This window comes from Protopterus annectens, chromosome 3.part1, assembly GCF_019279795.1.
Source record: "Protopterus annectens isolate FY-2018-M chromosome 3.part1, PAN1.0, whole genome shotgun sequence".
NCBI classification, from domain to species: domain Eukaryota; kingdom Metazoa; phylum Chordata; order Ceratodontiformes; family Protopteridae; genus Protopterus; species Protopterus annectens.
This window is the reverse complement of record NC_056732.1, coordinates 495,363,846-495,382,826: the sequence shown is the minus strand read 5'-3', so window position 1 is coordinate 495,382,826 and position 18,981 is coordinate 495,363,846. Positions and strand designations below refer to the sequence as shown.

Below are 18,981 nucleotides of genomic sequence, written 5' to 3'. Positions count from 1 at the left end.
CCATTGGGGAGGTTTGAAGTCACTGTCACTCACAAAAACTGGGCAAAAGTGGAAGAATAGCAGTTGAATATTCTATACTTATGGTATTTAACTTCCGATAGTTTAGTTAAAGAAGGTAGATCCACAAATAATTTTCCTGGAGATGTGGAGTCCAGCAGGTAGAAATGTTGTATATGTTTTAGACATGTTCTAGAACTCAAATAGATGGGGGAGACATCTCCAAGAAACAGTAGAATGTATTTTTGGAAATACCCTAGTTTTGAGATTTATTTGAGATTTAGAATTGCTGTGGCATAGAGGGTTGGAGGAGACAGGAAAAAGAGAGTAGTCCTAGTCCCGACTTCTGTACTTAAGGTAGTGCTGACAAGAATGGAAAACTAAAACTATAAAGAATGGCTGGGGCTCAATAATGGCTTTTGAAAGTACTAAAGAGAATAACCAAAGAGTATAAATTAAATCTGATAGTAAAAACATTAGTACAAGAAAACTATTTGTGCCCACTACACTTCTCTGAAGTAAAAATAAAATCTGGACCCCAGCTAAATCTGGAATATTCATGAACTATTCTAAGGTTAACCTCCCACTATTAAGTAAGAACCTGGCAAAATTTCATGCCTCTATAAACCCTGAGAATACTCCTGCCTATGCCGAACTGTTTACAGAAACCCTGTACAAGCATGTTAATAGCTGCATAGAGGAAGCTGTACCCAACAGGAAGAAGTATAGAACTAACTCAAAAAATAAGGCACCCTGATGGAATCACAAAATCATTTGGCTGTATAATAGGAGGAAGAAGATTATGGAAAAAATTAGGAGGTGCAGCACCCAGCAGGATAAAAGAACTCTCATCAAATGAAGCAAACAATTCAGAGGACAAATAAAGTCTACCAAAGCCAAATTTGAGGTAAGCTTGGTCTCCCAGGCCAAGGGCAACCACAACGTATTCTTTAGCTATGTCCACAACCTCAAAGGCAATACATAATTGTGTGCAGAGCTCATTGTAAATGGGGTCACTTATACTGAGCCAGAAGATATAGCAAACCTGGCTGATAAATTCATCTCCAACTGTTCTCCTCTCTCCCCCTCAACCTTCCCTCAGGAAATATCATCAAATATAAATGCTTCTGTGTGGAGTCTGCATGTCCTCCCCTCGGTCGAGTGGCGTTCGAAAGACATGAGTGAATGGGCGTGCCTTCGTTGAAGGTTGGGCGTTCAGCTGGCACCTCGGCACCGTACAAATCTACTGCCAATCAGTAGCGGACCGGAGTTCCACTGTGGCGACCCCTAACCGGGAAAAGCCAAAAGACGAACAACAACATAACTCTCCCTACTATCATTAGGGAACAGGTCCTTAATGCTCTCTCTCTAAGACCAAGAGCACTGCATAAATGGACCCAGGCAACATTCCAGGATGCCTTCTAAATAGCATGAAACATGACCCATCAGAACCTTTGGAATTACTATTTAACTGTGGCCTCCAAACAGGCTTTGTGCCTCATGAATGGAGAAAGGCAACAGTCATCTGCACAAAGGTGGGCCATCTACAGACCCTGGAAACTACAGACCCATAAGTCTCACTAGTCTTATATGTAAAGCCATGGAAGGAATTATCATGGAGATGATCAATAGAGATAAAGTACACCTCTAGACACTGGACCCAACACAGTTTGGTTTTGTCATGGGCAGAGCATGCATACTCAACCTGGTGGACTTCTTTGAGAAGGTCACCAAAGCAATGGATGAGGGCAAAATCATTCACATTGCCTACCTTGACCCGGCCAAGACATTTGACACAATACCACACTCGGGCAGGAGGTTAAGTACAAATCCGTATGTCACCCGGTGGATAGCCAACTGTCTCATAAAAAGGACCAAGGATGTTAGAATTGGGGAGCCTACCTCAACAAAGAGGCCAGTCACAAGTGGAGTCCCACAGGGATCAGTCCTTGGACAGCTCCTTTTTGACATTTACTTCTCTGAAGTCAAGGCCAATGTCAGTGGTCTCTGGCTGACTAAATTTGCAGATGATTACAAATTAGGAGCTGTCACTGAATCTCCTACTGACACAAATATTCTCCTGGAGTGGCTAGTACAGACAAACAACTGGCGTCAGAACCATGGACTAAAACTAAATGCTAAGAAATGCATAATAGTATCCTTTGGGCAGCCATCCATCCCTGTTAACTATCATATTGACAACACACCCCTTAGAGTTGATCCAGTAGTCAGGGACTTAGGGACACCCATAGACAGTAATCTAGCCTTTGATCATCCTATGTCTACAGTGTTGAGGAAATCATTATATGTTGGGCAACTTATAAATAAAGGTATAGCATCTATGTCCAAAGAAGTCACTGTTCCACTCTATTCGGCATTTATCAGACTTATCATTGAGTACAATGCCCCCTTTGGTATGTACCTAACCAGGCATATCCAACAATTGGAATGTCCAAAGATTTTCCTCACTAAAAGAATATGAGGCATAAGTAATATGTCCTATGCAGATGGCCTTAAGGCCCTATCCCTGTATTTTGTCTCCTACAGGCTTTTGAGGGGAGATCTCTGCCTGGCATACAGAGCATTGTCAGACCCCACTCAAAACAAACAGTACCAGAATTACCTGTTCTAAAGACTTAAACCTTGCCTGTGGTATAAATAGGACCTGCTGGAGAGATGGGTATGTATCCCAGACACTACCACATCTATGGATTCATCCCTGGTATGGAACCTATGTCTCTAATGGACACAGGTAAGCTGTAAATGGTTCTCCTCCCAGAACCATGCTTACACTTACCAAGAGTATCAGAAATTGTCAGAGATTTGGGATGCATGGCTTGGCTTAAAAAGGCCCTTGTGGTCGTTAACCTAGTAAATACCTATGAACCTGTGAACCTATGAACTTGGCTGGTACAGAAAGTGTTAATGATTTGACTGAAATCACCCATATGGCATTGTATTTACAAAGAATGTGCTACTGAATTTTTTCCTTGTTCATGGACTGTTTGGCCAGTAATTTTTTTTACATATACTGCTTTTCACTTTGTTTTGCTGAAACTTCAATGAAAGTATTTTCATAAAAAAGCATGGCAATTCATGGTAGACCAAATCTACATTATATAGCACTATGCGTGTGCAATAAAACCAGATATCATCAATGTTGTGCAATGACTACAAAAATATGTGTACAAAGAAAAAAAATACAAAAAAATCAGTAAAAAGGAATCATTTTTAATGAATTGATTCACCCCCTCCACACAGGAAATCATATGAAGAATCGTACTGACAGCAAAAAATAACTAATAGCTGAAATCATCAACTACAAAAATACGCAGCTTAACAAAACCATGTTCAAAGCTACAAGTCAATGAAATTGTGAAAAAACTAACACATTAAAGGAAGAAACAAACCTTCTGCTGCTGTTTAAACCACTGCTACTTTATTATTCTAAGAATAATGTTATGCTAGATTGGCAAAGGAGCAACAACTGAATTTACATGAAGCCTGCTGCTTACCTTTCTCCAGAACTGTGTACCATTGGAACAATTATTTCTAGCTCAAAATCTTTCCAACAGCATTGGTAGCTCCATATATTAAAAAAGTATGTGAACTGCAGCATAAAGAAATAAGCCAGGCACCTTGATAAGTTCTGATCTGATGTTGTCAATCTTCATCTATTCTTGACTTGTGGGTACGGCTCTGATCCTGGGAACCAATCCAGCTGCTATATAGCTCACGTCAGCCAAAATATCTCTCAAGCTGCTAGTCTGCCCACAATGCCCCTCTCCACTTTACCTCAGATCTTGTTTGCTGCTCTTACGACAAGTCACATCAGCTGACTCATCTCGTAGCTAAGTAGACCTTTTATAGTTACATTTTATATTTAATTTTTATATTTACTTTCCTCTCTACTTTAACAATCTTTGGTCTACCCTTAGTGAGTGTGTTGATTCCCTTATCATTGTTAATTTTTCCCCTCTACCATCATTGTTAGCCCCCCCTTCTCCTTTTTTACCATTGGTAATATTTCTACCATCATTGGTAGATTTCTTATTAAGGTGTGACTGAGTTTTTTCTTCCTAATTCTTTCTTTTCTTTCTTTTATTTCTCTGTCTTTCCTGCCTTATTATTCAGGACTATGACAGAAAAGCCTAAAAGCTACACTATGGGCTTTAAACAGTGTACAGAGTGTGGCAGAAAAAAGCCTAACTCTGATAATCATGACAGTTGCATGTATTGTTTGGGTGTGCCCACTTGAGTGTTGACTGTTCCATCTGCCAGGGTTTCAGTAATAGAACTGTGGCAGGCAGGAAAAACAAACATTCTCAAAGAACTCCTTAAAGCCCCATTCAAGGAAGCATTGTCCAAGGCTGACCAGTCTCCTCTGGCCTCTGAATCAAAATCCTCCCAATTGGTGTGTAAGTCTTCCACAGCACCAATCATTAAGAAGCATAAATCTGCATCTGAAGGTTCCCCTGTGGAGCGGAAAGCTAATGTTCCAAGGCTTTTGGAGCAGTCTGAATCTTCAGTACTGAGAACGATACCAGTGCCTTGACACTGACCACAACATATACAACCTTTGACTCACACTGTTCCTACCATGTCTATGGTTCCAACACCAGTGCCAACTGTCACTACTGTCGTGTCAACACCAATTTCCCCCATGGCATAGCAGATGGTCACAAAGTCTGATAGATCCACTCAGCCCAAGGCTACTTATTCCCCCTCCTTGGACCCCTTCCTTGGACAACTCCCCAGTCCCTTCCTGGATAGACCCAAGTCTCCTTCTGGGTTGCCCATTCGCTCCACCAGAAGTCTCTCTGAAGTTGATATTGTAAGGCTGGTGGATCAGTTCCTGAGAACCAAGGATCTTCCCTCATCTTCTCAGCCCCCTGCTCCTTCTGGTGCATGGGGTTTCTCACCTGTGACCCCTTTTTATTCTTTTGCTGTGATGTCTTCCCAGGCTTTAGAGCTCTCAACTCTAACTGCTCAGGTTCCAATGTCTTTGGCTTCAACAACCTTCTTGTTTTCAATGCCGACTCTGGCAATGGCCCCCTTGGTGCCTTCGGCACTGTCAGGTCCCTGAACTGTGTCTTCATCGTTGGGCCCAAGGGGTTCGAGCCAGCCCAAAGTTTATCTATGGAGCTGGCCATGCCTCTTTAGGCTGCTCCGACAGAGGACCCATACTCAATTCCAGTTTGTCAGGTGGGTGTCTTGGGGTGGGGTGTGACCCTGGTTTCGAGAGTGTCTATCTCGGTTCTGGGCTACCATCCCTCCTGAGGGGGGGGCCTGCATTTCAAGCCATGGAAAGAGCTTTGGCCATTGCCTCATCTCAGGTGGCTCCTGTGTTACTAAATTCTCTCCCTGTGACCCCAGGAATTTTAGTTTTGCCACCGACCTCGACCCCTGGACAGCAAACCCCAAGGTCGCAAGACTTCCCTACTAAAGGCATACCCTCTTCCAAGTCCTCCTCAGATGTTCCCACTGAAGAGCCTCCTCAGAAGAGACTGTGTAAGAGGAAACACCTTGATTCTCCTGAAGAATCTATCATGGAAGACATGGATTTCGATGAGGTGGGGGGTTCCCCATGGTCACCCTCTGATGACATCTCCTTCAGAGACATTCATGAGATCCTAAAACAGAGGGGTGATTGGAAGTCCAAAGACCCTTCATCTTAGGAATCTGTGCACTTGCAGGCCTTTGGTGCTTGCCCGTCTACCTTCTGGGTGACCCCGCCCACTGACTATCTAATTACGTTGATTACTCAGCAGGCTAGGAAGGCTCCTGACTTGGTAGAACCTGTCTCCCAGAGACCTGATAAGATTCTTTCCACTCCTAAAGACCATCCATTAGTAACTGATGCCATGGTGGTAGCAGCCACCACCAAGAAAGAACTAGCCAAGGAAAGTTCTACTGTACATTCCCCTAACTAAGAGTCCAGGGCAATAGACAGATTAAGGAAGTGGGTCTATGTGTCATCGACCTTCTCCATCAGGTCCTTGAATTTTTTTGCATAGTTTACTAGATTTCAAAGGTATCTGATCAAGGAGCTGTCTGATACCCTGGCAGGAGCAGTCACTAAGATGGTCCAAGAAAAAGTGGCCTCCCAGTTGCTACCCTGGAGTCTATTTCAAAATTGTCCATGAGGCTTATTGTGCATGCAGCCAAAGGGGCGACCAGGTGAGCAGGTTCAGGTGTTGTTATTCAGTGACATTTGTGGAACCATTCAAGTCTTTCTTCATTATTGCTCCCTTTGAAATATCCTCTTTGTTTGGACACAAAGTAATGGAAACTCTGTCCAGGTGTGAAAAGGATGGAAAGAGTCTGTTTGCTGTGGGTGTACATTTTTCCACTCGTCAATTATCCTAATCCAGGAACCAAAGGAGTGGTAAGATGTGATTCAAGAAGTCCCAGAAGTCTTTCCAGGATACATATGGTTCAAACTCCCCTCAGGGCAGAGGGAGGAGTTACAATGGAAGATGTCAACCCAAAGGCAGGGGTGGTCTACAGAACCAGGGTTCCAGGCAGACATTCTCTGGCCAACCCTACCAGCGCTCCTGAAAGGGGGCCTAATTGCTTACCTCTGGAGGTAGTCAGGGGAAGATTTTCCTTGCATCCAAAGGCCTGGTGATGCATAACCACAAATGCCTGGGTGCTAAGGATCATTTCCAGAGGTTATCTAATCCCCTCCACTTTTTATCCAAGAACTCCAGCAAGACTCCCTGATATTCCATCCAGTCAGAGAGTTCAAGCTGCATTAGAAATACAAAAGCTGCTAGAAAAAAAGAGTCATCCAAGAAGTCCCACAAGACCAATTATGATCCAAGTTTTACTCAAGATTCTTTTTAGTGCCTAAGAAAACAGGGGACTAGAGACCAAATTTGGATCTCATTATTCTGAACAAATTTGTCAAACAGTCAAAATTCTGGATGGTTATTGTTCAGTAAATTCTTCCTTCTTAGAGGAAAATGATTGGATATGCTCTGTTGACTTTCAAGACACATATTACCGCATAAAGATGGACAACTGCTCAAGAAAGTTTCTCCACTTCTGGCTAGAAGCTAGTCATTACCAATTCAGAGTGCTGCCCTTTGGTCTCACCACAGCCCCCATGGCATTCACCAAATGCATGGCAGTAGTCACAGCACATTTGAGGCTGCACAGATTCTGAGTGTTTCCTTACCTAGATGACTGGATCTTCACTACTTCCACCAGGCATCTACTACAACAAACTATGGACTTTATTCTGGAACTGTCTCAACAGTTGGGCATCACAGTCAATCCTGCAAAGTCTCAACTAATCCCTTCTCAGGATATGGAATTAATTGGAGCTCATCTCAATATTCTGTCTTGTGTGGCATCACTTCCCCTACATAGATTGCAGAAAATACAATCGCAATTTCACCCTCTCCTTCGCTCAAACAAAATACCAGCTCAGCAGATTCTGCAGGCATTGGGCTTCATGGCAGCAGCGATCACATTAGTTCCAATGGTAAGATTTCACATGAGACTTCTCCAATGGCTACTTGCAAACCAATGGTCTATTCTAACCCACCCCATGGATCATTTGGTTTTCATATCCAGACGATGGAAAAATGGCCTAACCTGGTGGATGCAGTGCCAGGAGATTCTTCTAGGCCCCTCCTTTGTCCTCCCACAGCCCAAGGCCATAGTGACAATGATGCTTCCCAGATAGGGTGGGGGGCATCATCATAGGAAGATAGTCCAAGGCACTTGGTCCCCCTCTGAGGACAATCTGCATATCAACGTTCTAATGCTAAGGGCAGTGCTTTTGACGTTGCAAGTATTTCACTCTGGCTTACCTCAAAGGATGATAGTCATTCAGTCAGACAGCATATCCGTAGTCTGGTACATCAACAAACAAGGGGGAACCAAGTCCTACCAACTGTGTCAAGAAGCTCTTTGTGTGTGCCAATGGATCATAACTTCCAACTGCTTTCTGAGAGCAACGCACATCCCAGAGAGTTCAACCTGATTGTGGAAAAACTGAGCAGATGCATCCTCGTAACTCATGAGTGGTTTCCAAACTCCACAGTAGTGAAGAAGATCTTTCTTCACTGGGGCCAGCCTTGCTGCAACCTGCTTGCTTCACCTCTGAACAACAAGTGCAGAAGCTACTTTGCCCTGATTCCCCTCAGTGGGAGTCCCCCAGAGATGCTTTTCTCCACAATTGGCCCCTGGGTCCCCCTTTATGCTTTCCCCCCTTCCCTCTGATCCTTTTTTTCCCAAGAAAGCATCTCAGTTGAGAAGAAAAGTGATCCTCAATGCACCTTACCGGCCTCGACAGATATGGTTTCCCTTCCTCTGGCCTCATCTACTTCACCACCCATGGATTCTGTACCCAGTTCTGGACTTTCTGTTTCATCCTCAGGGACAAGTGCACACCAATCTACAGACTCTCAAGCTAACTGCTTGGTTTCTCCAATTCCATTAGTCACCAGGCATAATGATATTCCTTCTCCCATATGACACATTTTGTTGGCATTCCATAAACCATCCACCAGGAATCTCTACCATAGTAAATGGAAGAGATGTTCTATTTGGGCTTCTGATAATGGTTTGGACCCCTTTTCAGCACCAGTAGAAAAAGTTCTAGAGTTTCTAGCTGCCATTTTTGGTAAAAGAGCTTCTGCTTCTACAATCAAGCAATCAAGGTTATCTTAGCAGTTATTTCAAACTTCCATAACGGTATCGGTGATTAGCCTTTAATCTCCCATAGGCTTTGTAAGGTTTTCTTAAGGGCACCATCCATTTGAAGCCCCCATTTCAAGAATCCGCTACCACCATGGGACTTGACTGTTATATTACAATCTCTTGCTTCACCTCCATTTGAACCTACCTGTGACTTAAAAATTCTTTCTTGGAAAAAAATTGCTTCTCATAGATGTTACTTCAATGAGACGAATATCTGAATTACAGGCTCTATATTTTAAAGCCCCATATTTACTTTTCCATAAAGACAGAGTGTCACTAACAACAAACCTGACCTTCCTTCCTAAAGTGATTTTAGAGACCAATATCAACCAGTCTATATACTTGCCTGGATTTTTCCCAATTTTTTCTAACAAAGGTGAATACTGCCTACACTTTGGGTGTATATCATATGACAAGTGTTAAAAATATCAAACCCTCTAAAGAATGAAAATGCCGGACCTCGAAGTGCTTCTTGTGGGATCGCAGTACAGTGACGTTCTGAATATTTGCCCTTTCCTCACTGTAGTGTGATCCCAGAGTTGGAATATATATTTAGCAGGGAGGGGGGTGACACAGCCCCCCACAATAAAGAGTTTGAGGTCCGACATTTTCGCTCTTTAGAGCGTTCGATATTTTTAACATTTGCTCGTATGATATAGACCCCTACACTTTCTGGATGTGCACAGGCAATTACGTTTTTATCTAGATAGAACTAAGCAATTTAGACAATCACAACAGTTATTTGTGTCCTTTGCAAGTGCAACTGTGGGTAAACCTGTGTCTAAGGTTGCTCTGTCTAGATGTTTAAGGGACTGCATATCCTTCGTTTACACGAAACAACATTTCAGACTCCCTATGCCAGTGAAGGCACATTCTGCTAGATCTTTGGCAACTTCAGCTGTTTTTCATCCTAAAGCTTCTATGTTTGAAATTTGCACAGCTGCAACATGGGCAAAACCACATACTTTTATTACTCATTACAAATTGGATATGGTCTCCAGAGGGAGAGCCTCCTTTGGTTCTATGGTTCTCAGGAATATTCTTCCATAGGACCACCCAGGATGTAAGGTACATGGGAACTCTGTCCCACAAGTCAAGAATAGATTAATATTTACAACAGATAAAGAAGTTATATCTTACCATAACATTCCATCTGTGTTATCAATCTTCATCTATTCTTGCGTCCCTCCCGCCTGCCCCTTCCTTTAAACTTTTGGTGGATCAATATTCTGTCCTGGGTTTTTATTATTGGGGATACCTTGGACAATGTTTCTGACTTGAGTTAGAGTGTCTTCTGCAGTCTGATGGCAAACTCAATCTGAGATAATGTGGAGAGGGGCATTTTGGGTAGACTAGCAGCTTGACAGACTTTTTAGCTGATGTGAACTCTATAGTGGCCGGATCAGTTCAGAGGATCAGAACTGTATCCACAAATCAAGAATTGATGAAGATCGATAACACAGATGGAACATTATGGTAAGACGTAACTTCTTTTTTCATTAAGGTGGTGTGAACCCTAAATTACTCATATTCAGTAATATGCAGTGCACTTAAGGTACCACTGAAACCTGAATTAAAGAATGATGTGGGTGCTGGAGTGCCCACATTAGAGGATAATATAAGTAAAAATCTACTGTCAGTTTGCCCTTCTTAGAGGGAAGAAGGCAGTCTAGGTTCATCACAAGAAAGCAGTGTTACTAGCTTGGTCAGCTCCATGCTGCATAAAGAGATGTGTCACTTATTCCAAGGTTGTATATGCAAGGACTTATGTGCACACTTCCCAAAGGCTGTGGAGTTTACAAGGCTGTCACAGGGTGGCAGAAGTTAGGGTACACTGCCCAGCAGCAGAACGATGCTACACCTACATCCTTGACCAACTCACTGGCACTGAACATTGGTCAGATTAAGCCTGGGGAAGGCTAAGGTAGGTCTGGTAGACCCAGTGAACAAGCAGAGTAGTTGATAGCAGCTGGTGTTCAGCTGTTGGGGGTAAAATGTCTCAAAATTACAGCCCATATAGTTAAGGTGGTAGGTGTCTGCTCAAAAATATGAAGATAACTAGTGATCGTCCCAAGGTTCTGTAGTGGGACTCCTGTTTTTCAACATCTACTTCTCTAGTCGCCAGACTGCTAATCAGGACCTTTGGTTAACTAAGTTTGCAAATGACCACAGTCTGGGTTTTATGGTCAAATCCCCCACTGATACCCTTTCATTATATCAGGACCTAACTCACTTAATCAAGTGCTATATAGAAAACTAAAAAAAATGAAAATTAAATGTGAAAAAGTCTAGCACCATCACATTTAGTAAACAAATCTCTCCCTCAATGTACAATATAGCCAGCTCCCGAAATAATAATGTAGTCAGGGATCACAGAACCTAATTCCTTCTCATTTGACCACAATGTAGCAGCGGTAGTATGAAAGTCCTGTTTAACACAACTAATATCTAAAGACCAACCAAGTCAAAAGAAGTTATCATTGCTTTGCATGCGGCCCTAATTAAACCGATTATTGAATGTAATACCCTCCTTTGGGATGTACCTTTCTAGACATAAAGATAACAGGAAAGCCCTCAGAGATATCTAACCAGGGAGATTGTTTTCCTAAAATCCCTGCACAACCAGGAAAGTCTTAAGTAGTGTCTCTTTACTTTGTTTCTTATAATATGCTCTCGGGCCATCTATGCTTTGCATTCTATGCCATTAGGAACACCCACCCTCCTTGATCACATGTACCTTTACAAGTCAGATAATTACTCTAATAGTATATCTAGGGAATTAAATTTTCACCAGGACATAAATGAAACGCACTCGAGAGACAAATTTATTTCCCAGTGTCTACCCCATTTGTACAACGCACTTCTTTTGCAGGTTAGACAAAGTGACACCCTGACATTCTTTAAGTTAACCCTGGATGACAAGGTGGGGGTACAGTGGAAGGTATTGACAAGGTGCCAATGGTTTTGTGACTGACCTGTCTTGCATTTCCTATGATCCTATGAACTTATGGTCCTATTCTATAATTATAGTAGTAATCTGGTTCATTGAGGTACATTTTCCTCATATGCAGTTTTTTGAGGCTTCCCTACACCAGATGAAGTCCAAAGTCAATGAGCCTCTGTCTGAAAGAGTTCAACTCCCTGATACTGAACTCCCTGATTGGTGCTATTCATAGGAAATCACTACTGGCATGATTTCTACAGGTGCAGAATTAGTGATTCCCTCCTTTTACTGACTTCTCTTTTTTTCCAGGGTTGCATGGCTGTGGTATATATAAGCTTAGGGGGTGAAGGTATCTTGCCCCCAAAAGCATTTTCTGAAACAGGAATGCACTTGGAATCCTGATTTCAGAGAAGTTTGCATAAACAAAATGTCTACCAAAAGAAGATGCCAGCCTGCATTTAAGTGCATGGTTTTCCCTAAGATAAAATAAATTTGTAACTGGTATATTATTTGAGGGGAGTTGGGGAGTCTGTGTCTCCTCTATAGCTACTTTTGTATACAACACAGCAGTTTACAAAGCAATAATGTTTATGTACATTTCTTAGACATCAGAATTTTGGATGCATTCATGTTTCACAGAACTCTGATCAAGTAAATATATTATGCGCACAATATTAATTGTGCAGTAAATCTATAGATTATGTCACTTTTTGACAGTCTTCCATGTTTTAATTAAAAGTGGTTACTGTCACCATCATTTTAATTATATAATCATTACATTTTCCATAGCAATTGATTTCTTAAACAAACAAATTCTCATTAACTAGGTTAGGAAAAATAAAAAAGAAAAAAAAGAAAATATGTCTGTCTAACTATATATATATATATATATATATATATATATATATATATATATATATATATATATATATATATATATAGTTAAAACTACCATGTTTATCCTGTTCAATAACACTGGTGATTTTAATATTCCTCTATTTCTATGAATACTGTATTTATACCAATCATATTACTGCCTTTTGTTAGTTGTTTATGCATTCCTTACCTGCTTTATGGAGATAAATATCATTTTGTTACCCCTGCTTCACACAGTAGAATAACTTATAGTTTTGTTGGCTCTTAAAAATCAAACATGACTTTAGTGTACAGTCATATTTATTTGTTTAATGTATTCAGAAGTTTTGGTCTTAACTTTGATGTCACTGCTGTTCCAGGTGATTCATGAAGGCAGGTTTTTACCAAGACTTTTTAAGAATATAATGAATATAATGGATATAAATGGATACGCAGAGTAGTAGAATGTAAAATGGGAGGTGAGCAGTTCAGATTCAGATCAGGATGCAGCACAATTGACCCGATGTTTGCATTGAGACAGATACTTGAGAAGAAGCTAGAGATGAGGAGAGAGTCCAACTGGGCATTCCTAGACTTGGAGAAAGCATATAACAAGGTTCCAAGAAAGCTGATCTGGGCAGTACTGTGGTGGTTTGAAGTCCCAGAAACATTGGAAGAATTAGTGCAGGCTATGTACAAGGACCCAATGACTCAAGTACAAACAGTGTTCGGCCTCACAGAGGGTTCCCAGTGGGAGTGGGTATACACCAGGGCTCAGCTCTGAGCCCACTGCTGTTCATACTGGTGATGGACTACATTAGCAAACAGGTTGGGGGTGACAGATCAACAAAGCTGCTGTATGCAGATGATGTGGCAGTACAGGCAGACTCTGAGCTAGAACTTCAGCAAAGGACAGGAAAATGGAATGCAAATCTGAAGGCACATGGGATGAACCTAAGCACAGATAAGACAGTGGCAATGGAAGCAAACTGGGGAAATCAGAAGAAGCTGAGAATAGAGATAGAAGGGAAGACAGTGGAACAGGTAAACAACTTCAAGTATCTGGGAGGAGTGGTTGAGGAGAAGAGTAGTCTGAATGAAGAGGTCAAAGTTAGAATCAGAGGGGCTGCAGCCAACTGGCATAGCATATCAGATATAGTCTATGACAGAAGAATGCCAAAGAAGCTGAAAAGTAAGGTGTACAAGACATTGTTGCAACCAATACTACTATAAGGTACAGAAACCTGGGCAGTACAGGAAGAAGAGTTGAAGAAGTTAGAGGTTATGGAAATTAAGTGCCTGAGAAAGGTGGTAGGATGCACACTGTGAGACAGACGAAGAAATAAGGACATAAGAGCAGAAGCCAAAGTAGCTACAATTGCAGAAAAGATCAAAGAGAACAGATTACGCTGGTTTGGGCACATGTGTAGAAAAGCAGAAAACAATCTGGTGAGGAAGATTTCGGACAGGCAGAAAGAAGGTAAGAGGAAGCAAGGATGTCCAGCAAAGAGGTGGATGGATTGTGTGAAAGATCTGCGACAGTCAGGCATGAGTTTTGAAGAAGGCAGGAGTGTGGCACTGAATTGAGAGAGTTGGCGACAGTTAACATGATAACCAACCACATGTAGAAAAATGGGAAAAGGGGGCTGATGATGATGATGATGATGATGATTTTTAAGAATATAATGGCTTATAACTTCCTCATTATATTTTGCTAATTGAATTTCAAAATTTCAAATATGTTGGTCTACCACTTCTGATTTTTTCTTTTTCTTCTAGACTCCTCCAGAATGGAAAACAACTAAGATGACAATACTGACATATGAAACAATCCTGGTGTTTTTCTATCAGGTTTCTTCTACTGAAACCAGAATACTAATAAATTTCATAGGACAGCCTCCAAGAAACTTAAAGGATTATATAATGGAAAATATTTACCCCCGAACACCTGGTAGGAAGACAAGAACCATTAATTGGGTTGCTTTAAATGATAGTGTTGATGATGATGTTGGAGTTTTAAATTCTGGAAAACAGTCATTGTGTCATGAACAATATCAATAATCTACTTTTGGGATAAAAAAATTAATACTGAAATATTGAACTTACTCCCATATTGGCAAAGAGCTACTTTCATCCCGACTCAGATATGAGCTACCCATCATTGCTTTGCCAATAGCCACTAGCAGTTGAAACAAACAACATGAACCAGAGGATTGCATTTTTTTCATTTCAAAGTCTCAAAGGTTCATAGGTACATACTTAGCTAACAACATACGGGGCCTTTTTAAGCCTAGCCACACACTGCAAATCTCTGACAAGTTCTAGTACCTTTGGCAGTGAAGGGAGCAGCTTGAAAGATGAACCATTAAAAAACAGAGGCCTGGAAGATGAACCATTAAGGGAATGCCTGTGTCCTTTAGAGTTGCCACACAAAGACTGAATTTCCGGTTCCCCACCCAGGTGTCTAAGTTGGACTTGAGTTTGATTAGGAAATCAGTCTGCTTCACATGGATGGAGAGCCTGTTCCAAAAAAGGGATAGTCTCTGGGATACATATCTCTTTACAGGTACTGTTTATATGACAGTCAAGGTTTAGGTCTTTAGAACAGATAATTCTGGTGATGTTTGTTTTGGTGATAGCCTGGAGATCCTTCAGAGTGGAGTCCAAATATGCCTTGCATGACAGGCATAGATCTCTCCTTAGCAGCCTGTAGGAGACAGAATACAGGAGTGGTGCTGTGAGGTGGTCACATAGAACATGTTATTTACATCATGTATTCTTTTAGTGAGGGACGTCTGTGGATGTTCCAGTTGTTGGATTTGCTTGATTAGGTACATACCAAAGGTGGCATTGTACTCAGTGATAAGTCTGATGGGTACTGAATACAGTGCTACAATAACCTCCTTGGGCTTAGATGCCATATCTTTGTACATAAGTTGTGCAACGTAGAATGATTTCCTCACTGCCATAGATATGTGATGGCTAAAGGCTAGATTACTGTCTATGTGTATCTCCAAGTCCCTAAATACTGGGTCTACTCTTAGAGGTGCGTTGTCAATATGGTTGTTACTGGGAGTGGCTGACTTCCAAAAGTATACTATTATGCATTTCTTGCATTTAGTTTTAGGTAACAGTTCTTACTCTAGTCATTTGTCTGTCTCAGCTCTTCTTGAAGAACATTAGTGTTGGTAGGGGATTCTATGAGACTGCTCTTAATTTGCAGTCTTCTGCAAATTTGATCAAGCAGTGGTCCTTGACATTGGCCTTGACTTTAGAGAAGTAGATACCAAAAAGGAGAGGTCCCAGGATCAATCCCTGAAGAGACTCCACTGGTGACTGGCCTCTTTGTAGAGATGGACTCCTCAATTCTAAATTCCTGGGTCCTGTTTGTGAGCCAGCTGGCAATCCCCCAGGTAACATAAAGGTTTATTCTTAATCTCCTGAGTTTGTCAATGATGCCTGAGTGGGATATTGTGTCAAATACTTTCACCTTTTTAAGGTAGGCAGTATGAATCTTTTTGCCCTCATCCATTGCTGTATTCACCAGTATGAGTATGCACAAACTGCCCATGATGAAATCAAACTGGGTTGGGTCCAGTGTGCAGAGGTTTCCTATGTCATTATACATCATTTCCATGATAATTCATTCCATGGCTTTGCATATGAGGCTAGTGAGACTTATAGGTCTGTAGTTTCCAGGGTAAGTAAATGACCTGACTTTGTGCAAAGGAATGACTGTTGAAATTCGAGTGTCAATGAAGCCTGTTTGGAGGCTGCGGTTAAATAGTGATTCCAGAAGGCCCATCAATACAGTGTTCTTGGCCTTAGAGAGAGCAATGAGAATGTGGTCCCTTGTGATAGCTGGGGGAGTTATATTTGGTGGTATTTCCCAAGAATAGGCTGGGGGAAAGGCCAATAAATTTAGATCTGAATTTTCCTGTCAGTAGGTTTGCTACATCTTGTGGTTCAGTGTAGGTGGCTCTATTAACAATTAGCTCAGGAAGCAACTGTGTATAACTTTTGAGATTGTGAAAATAGCCAATGAATGTCATATGGTTTTCCTTTACCTAGAAGACCACCTTTTCCTCAAAATTGGCTTTGGTAGACTTTATTTGCTCTCTGAGCTGATTATTTAATTTGATGAGAGCACTTTTATCCTTCTGGGCACTCTACCTCCTAGTTTTTGCCATGACTTTCTTCCTTCTGTTATGCAGCTTATTGATTTTGTGATTCCACCACGGTGGCTTGTTTTATGAGTTAGTTCTGTACTTATTCCTGGTAGGTACAGTTTAGGATTTATGTGAACAGTTCAGCATAGGCAGCATTCTTCTCAGAGTTTAGGGTGGTTTGAAATGTTGCCAGGTTATCACTTAATAGCAGAAAGTTAGTCTTAAAGTACTTCCTGAATGTTCCACTGTTAGATGGGATTCTGGGTTTTATTTTTACTTCAAAGGAGACCATGTTGTGGTCTGATCTTACTAGAGAGGACATTACACTAGCAGATGTCTCCCATATTAGTGAGGACCAGATCCAGTAGGCTTGGTCCCCTGGGCCGGTGTAGTCACAATCTGGTCCAGTGAGTTTGTGTTAACAAATTCCAGGAATCTCTGTGCCTGCACATTTGGTGTCATATACGATTCCTGGTTAATAGTGAGGTAATTAAAGTCATGCATGATTATGGTATCAGCAAGTGTGTCCAGTAAGCTTAACTATGTGCTGTGAGTTTCCTGGATTATAGATGGAGACCTATAGCTTGCACAGAAGTGATATGGGAGTTTACCTTTGCTGAGCTGAGCATGGAAAAGCTCACGTACAATGTCCTATTTAACCAGCCAGCAGGTATATTTGTTTTAATGTAAATTGACTCAGCTCCACCTTTACTCCCTGTCTGTGTAGTAGCTTGTCTAAATGCACAGAAGGCATTGTAGTCTTGCACTGCCTGATTGCTGTCCATGGTTTTACTCCATGTCTCAGTGACTGCAGAGATGTCAGTATTCTCTAGGGTGAGGACAGCTTGCAGGGAATGGAGTTTTTTTCTTTATACTCCTTGCATTAAGCAGTAACTCCTTTTAGCTTTTCTTGGGTTTGATTTGCTATGTTGGAAGGACTGTCCGGCTGGCATTGTTTTAAAAAGGAATTATGGGGGAGGACAATGTTTTAGCTAATATTCAAAAGCCTAGAGGGGAGATGTGCAAACCAACCCCTGCAAAGCATCATGGTCTGTTGACCATCGCCTTTCATGCTGACAAATACTGCACCCTCTTACAATGACACCAGAAAATAAGCCAGTTATTGAAGTCAGTCATCTTCTGTTTGTATTGTGGCATCACCTTTCAAGAAGGTAAAATATTGCTAAGTGCTAGGCTTATTCCAGCTGGGGGCACATGGCCCAATTACTCCATCAAGTCTCTTTTCATATAGTCTATGGAGGTATGTCTCAGGTCATTTATACCCGCATGAACTATGACTGAGTCATACTGGTACTTGTGGTCCAATGACCTGAGTGCATGTGTAATCTGATAGATCCTGGCTCCCTGATAAGCAACAGATTGCTATTTTCTCCTTACTCAGAATGGTGAGAGGGACATCTGTGTGTCTCATAATGCAATCTCCAATGACCAGAATATTTGGCTGTTTTGTGGCTTGCCTTATGGGCTTAAATGTAGAGGCTCCATGAGATATGTCTATATGTTCTGAAAGAGTGTATTTGGGGCTACTGAGGGTATCTGTTATGTGTGCTTCATCTAGGAATTTTTGGGGATTTATGAAGGTTGCATTTAAGTGTCTCAGCGTATGTGAGTCAATGTGTTTGGTTCATGCTGTGTGTGATGCATTTATGCTTTTATCACCTAAGATAAGACAATGTTGGCTCTCTCTCTCTCTCTCATCCTAACCAGGACCATTAGGTTGTCCAGAATAATCAGTTGCTATTCACCTTCTTAAATTTCAGTCTGCTTAACTTAAATGCCTTTGCCTCTCCTTGATCAACAGACTATCTACCCGCATAGTTTTCATATTGTATCCTCTGCATATTATGCTTAGGATGTGTTAATGGTACCCAGAAACAAGCTGGACTGTAGGGGAGTCTGTTCTTCAAGGATGACATAAGGTGTGAAATCTGCATGCACCATTGATGACCTCAGTGAATTTTATACGTACCTGTGTACTCTATAGCTCTCCCTAATAATATGACACTGCTCTTTCCATACCTCCTGCAAGGATCCTTCATTGACTTCACTCTGCTTACCTTCCTAAACCTCACTGCCACACCTGAGCTGACTATCTGCCTTTCCTACATTGACTTCCACACCTGAGCTGACTACCTGCCTTTCCTACATTGACTTCCACACCTGAGCTGACTACCTGCCTTCCCTACATTGACTTCCACACCTGAGCTGACTACCTGCCTTCCCTACATTGACTTCCACACCTGAGCTGACTACCTGCCTTTCCTACATTGGCACAGAGTT

The 18,981-nt window shown here is 41.6% G+C and overlaps 1 protein-coding gene across 1 annotated transcript in view; it reads left to right on the top strand.

Moving 5' to 3' along the window:
* Positions 1-18,981, top strand: part of LOC122797688 (squalene monooxygenase-like) — a 1,062,766-nt gene that overhangs the window by 689,321 nt on the left and 354,464 nt on the right. The window contains exon 5 of the mRNA XM_044066224.1: positions 14,291-14,462. Coding sequence (XP_043922159.1) covers positions 14,291-14,462 — 172 coding nt within the window. The remainder of the gene's footprint in view (positions 1-14,290; positions 14,463-18,981) is intronic.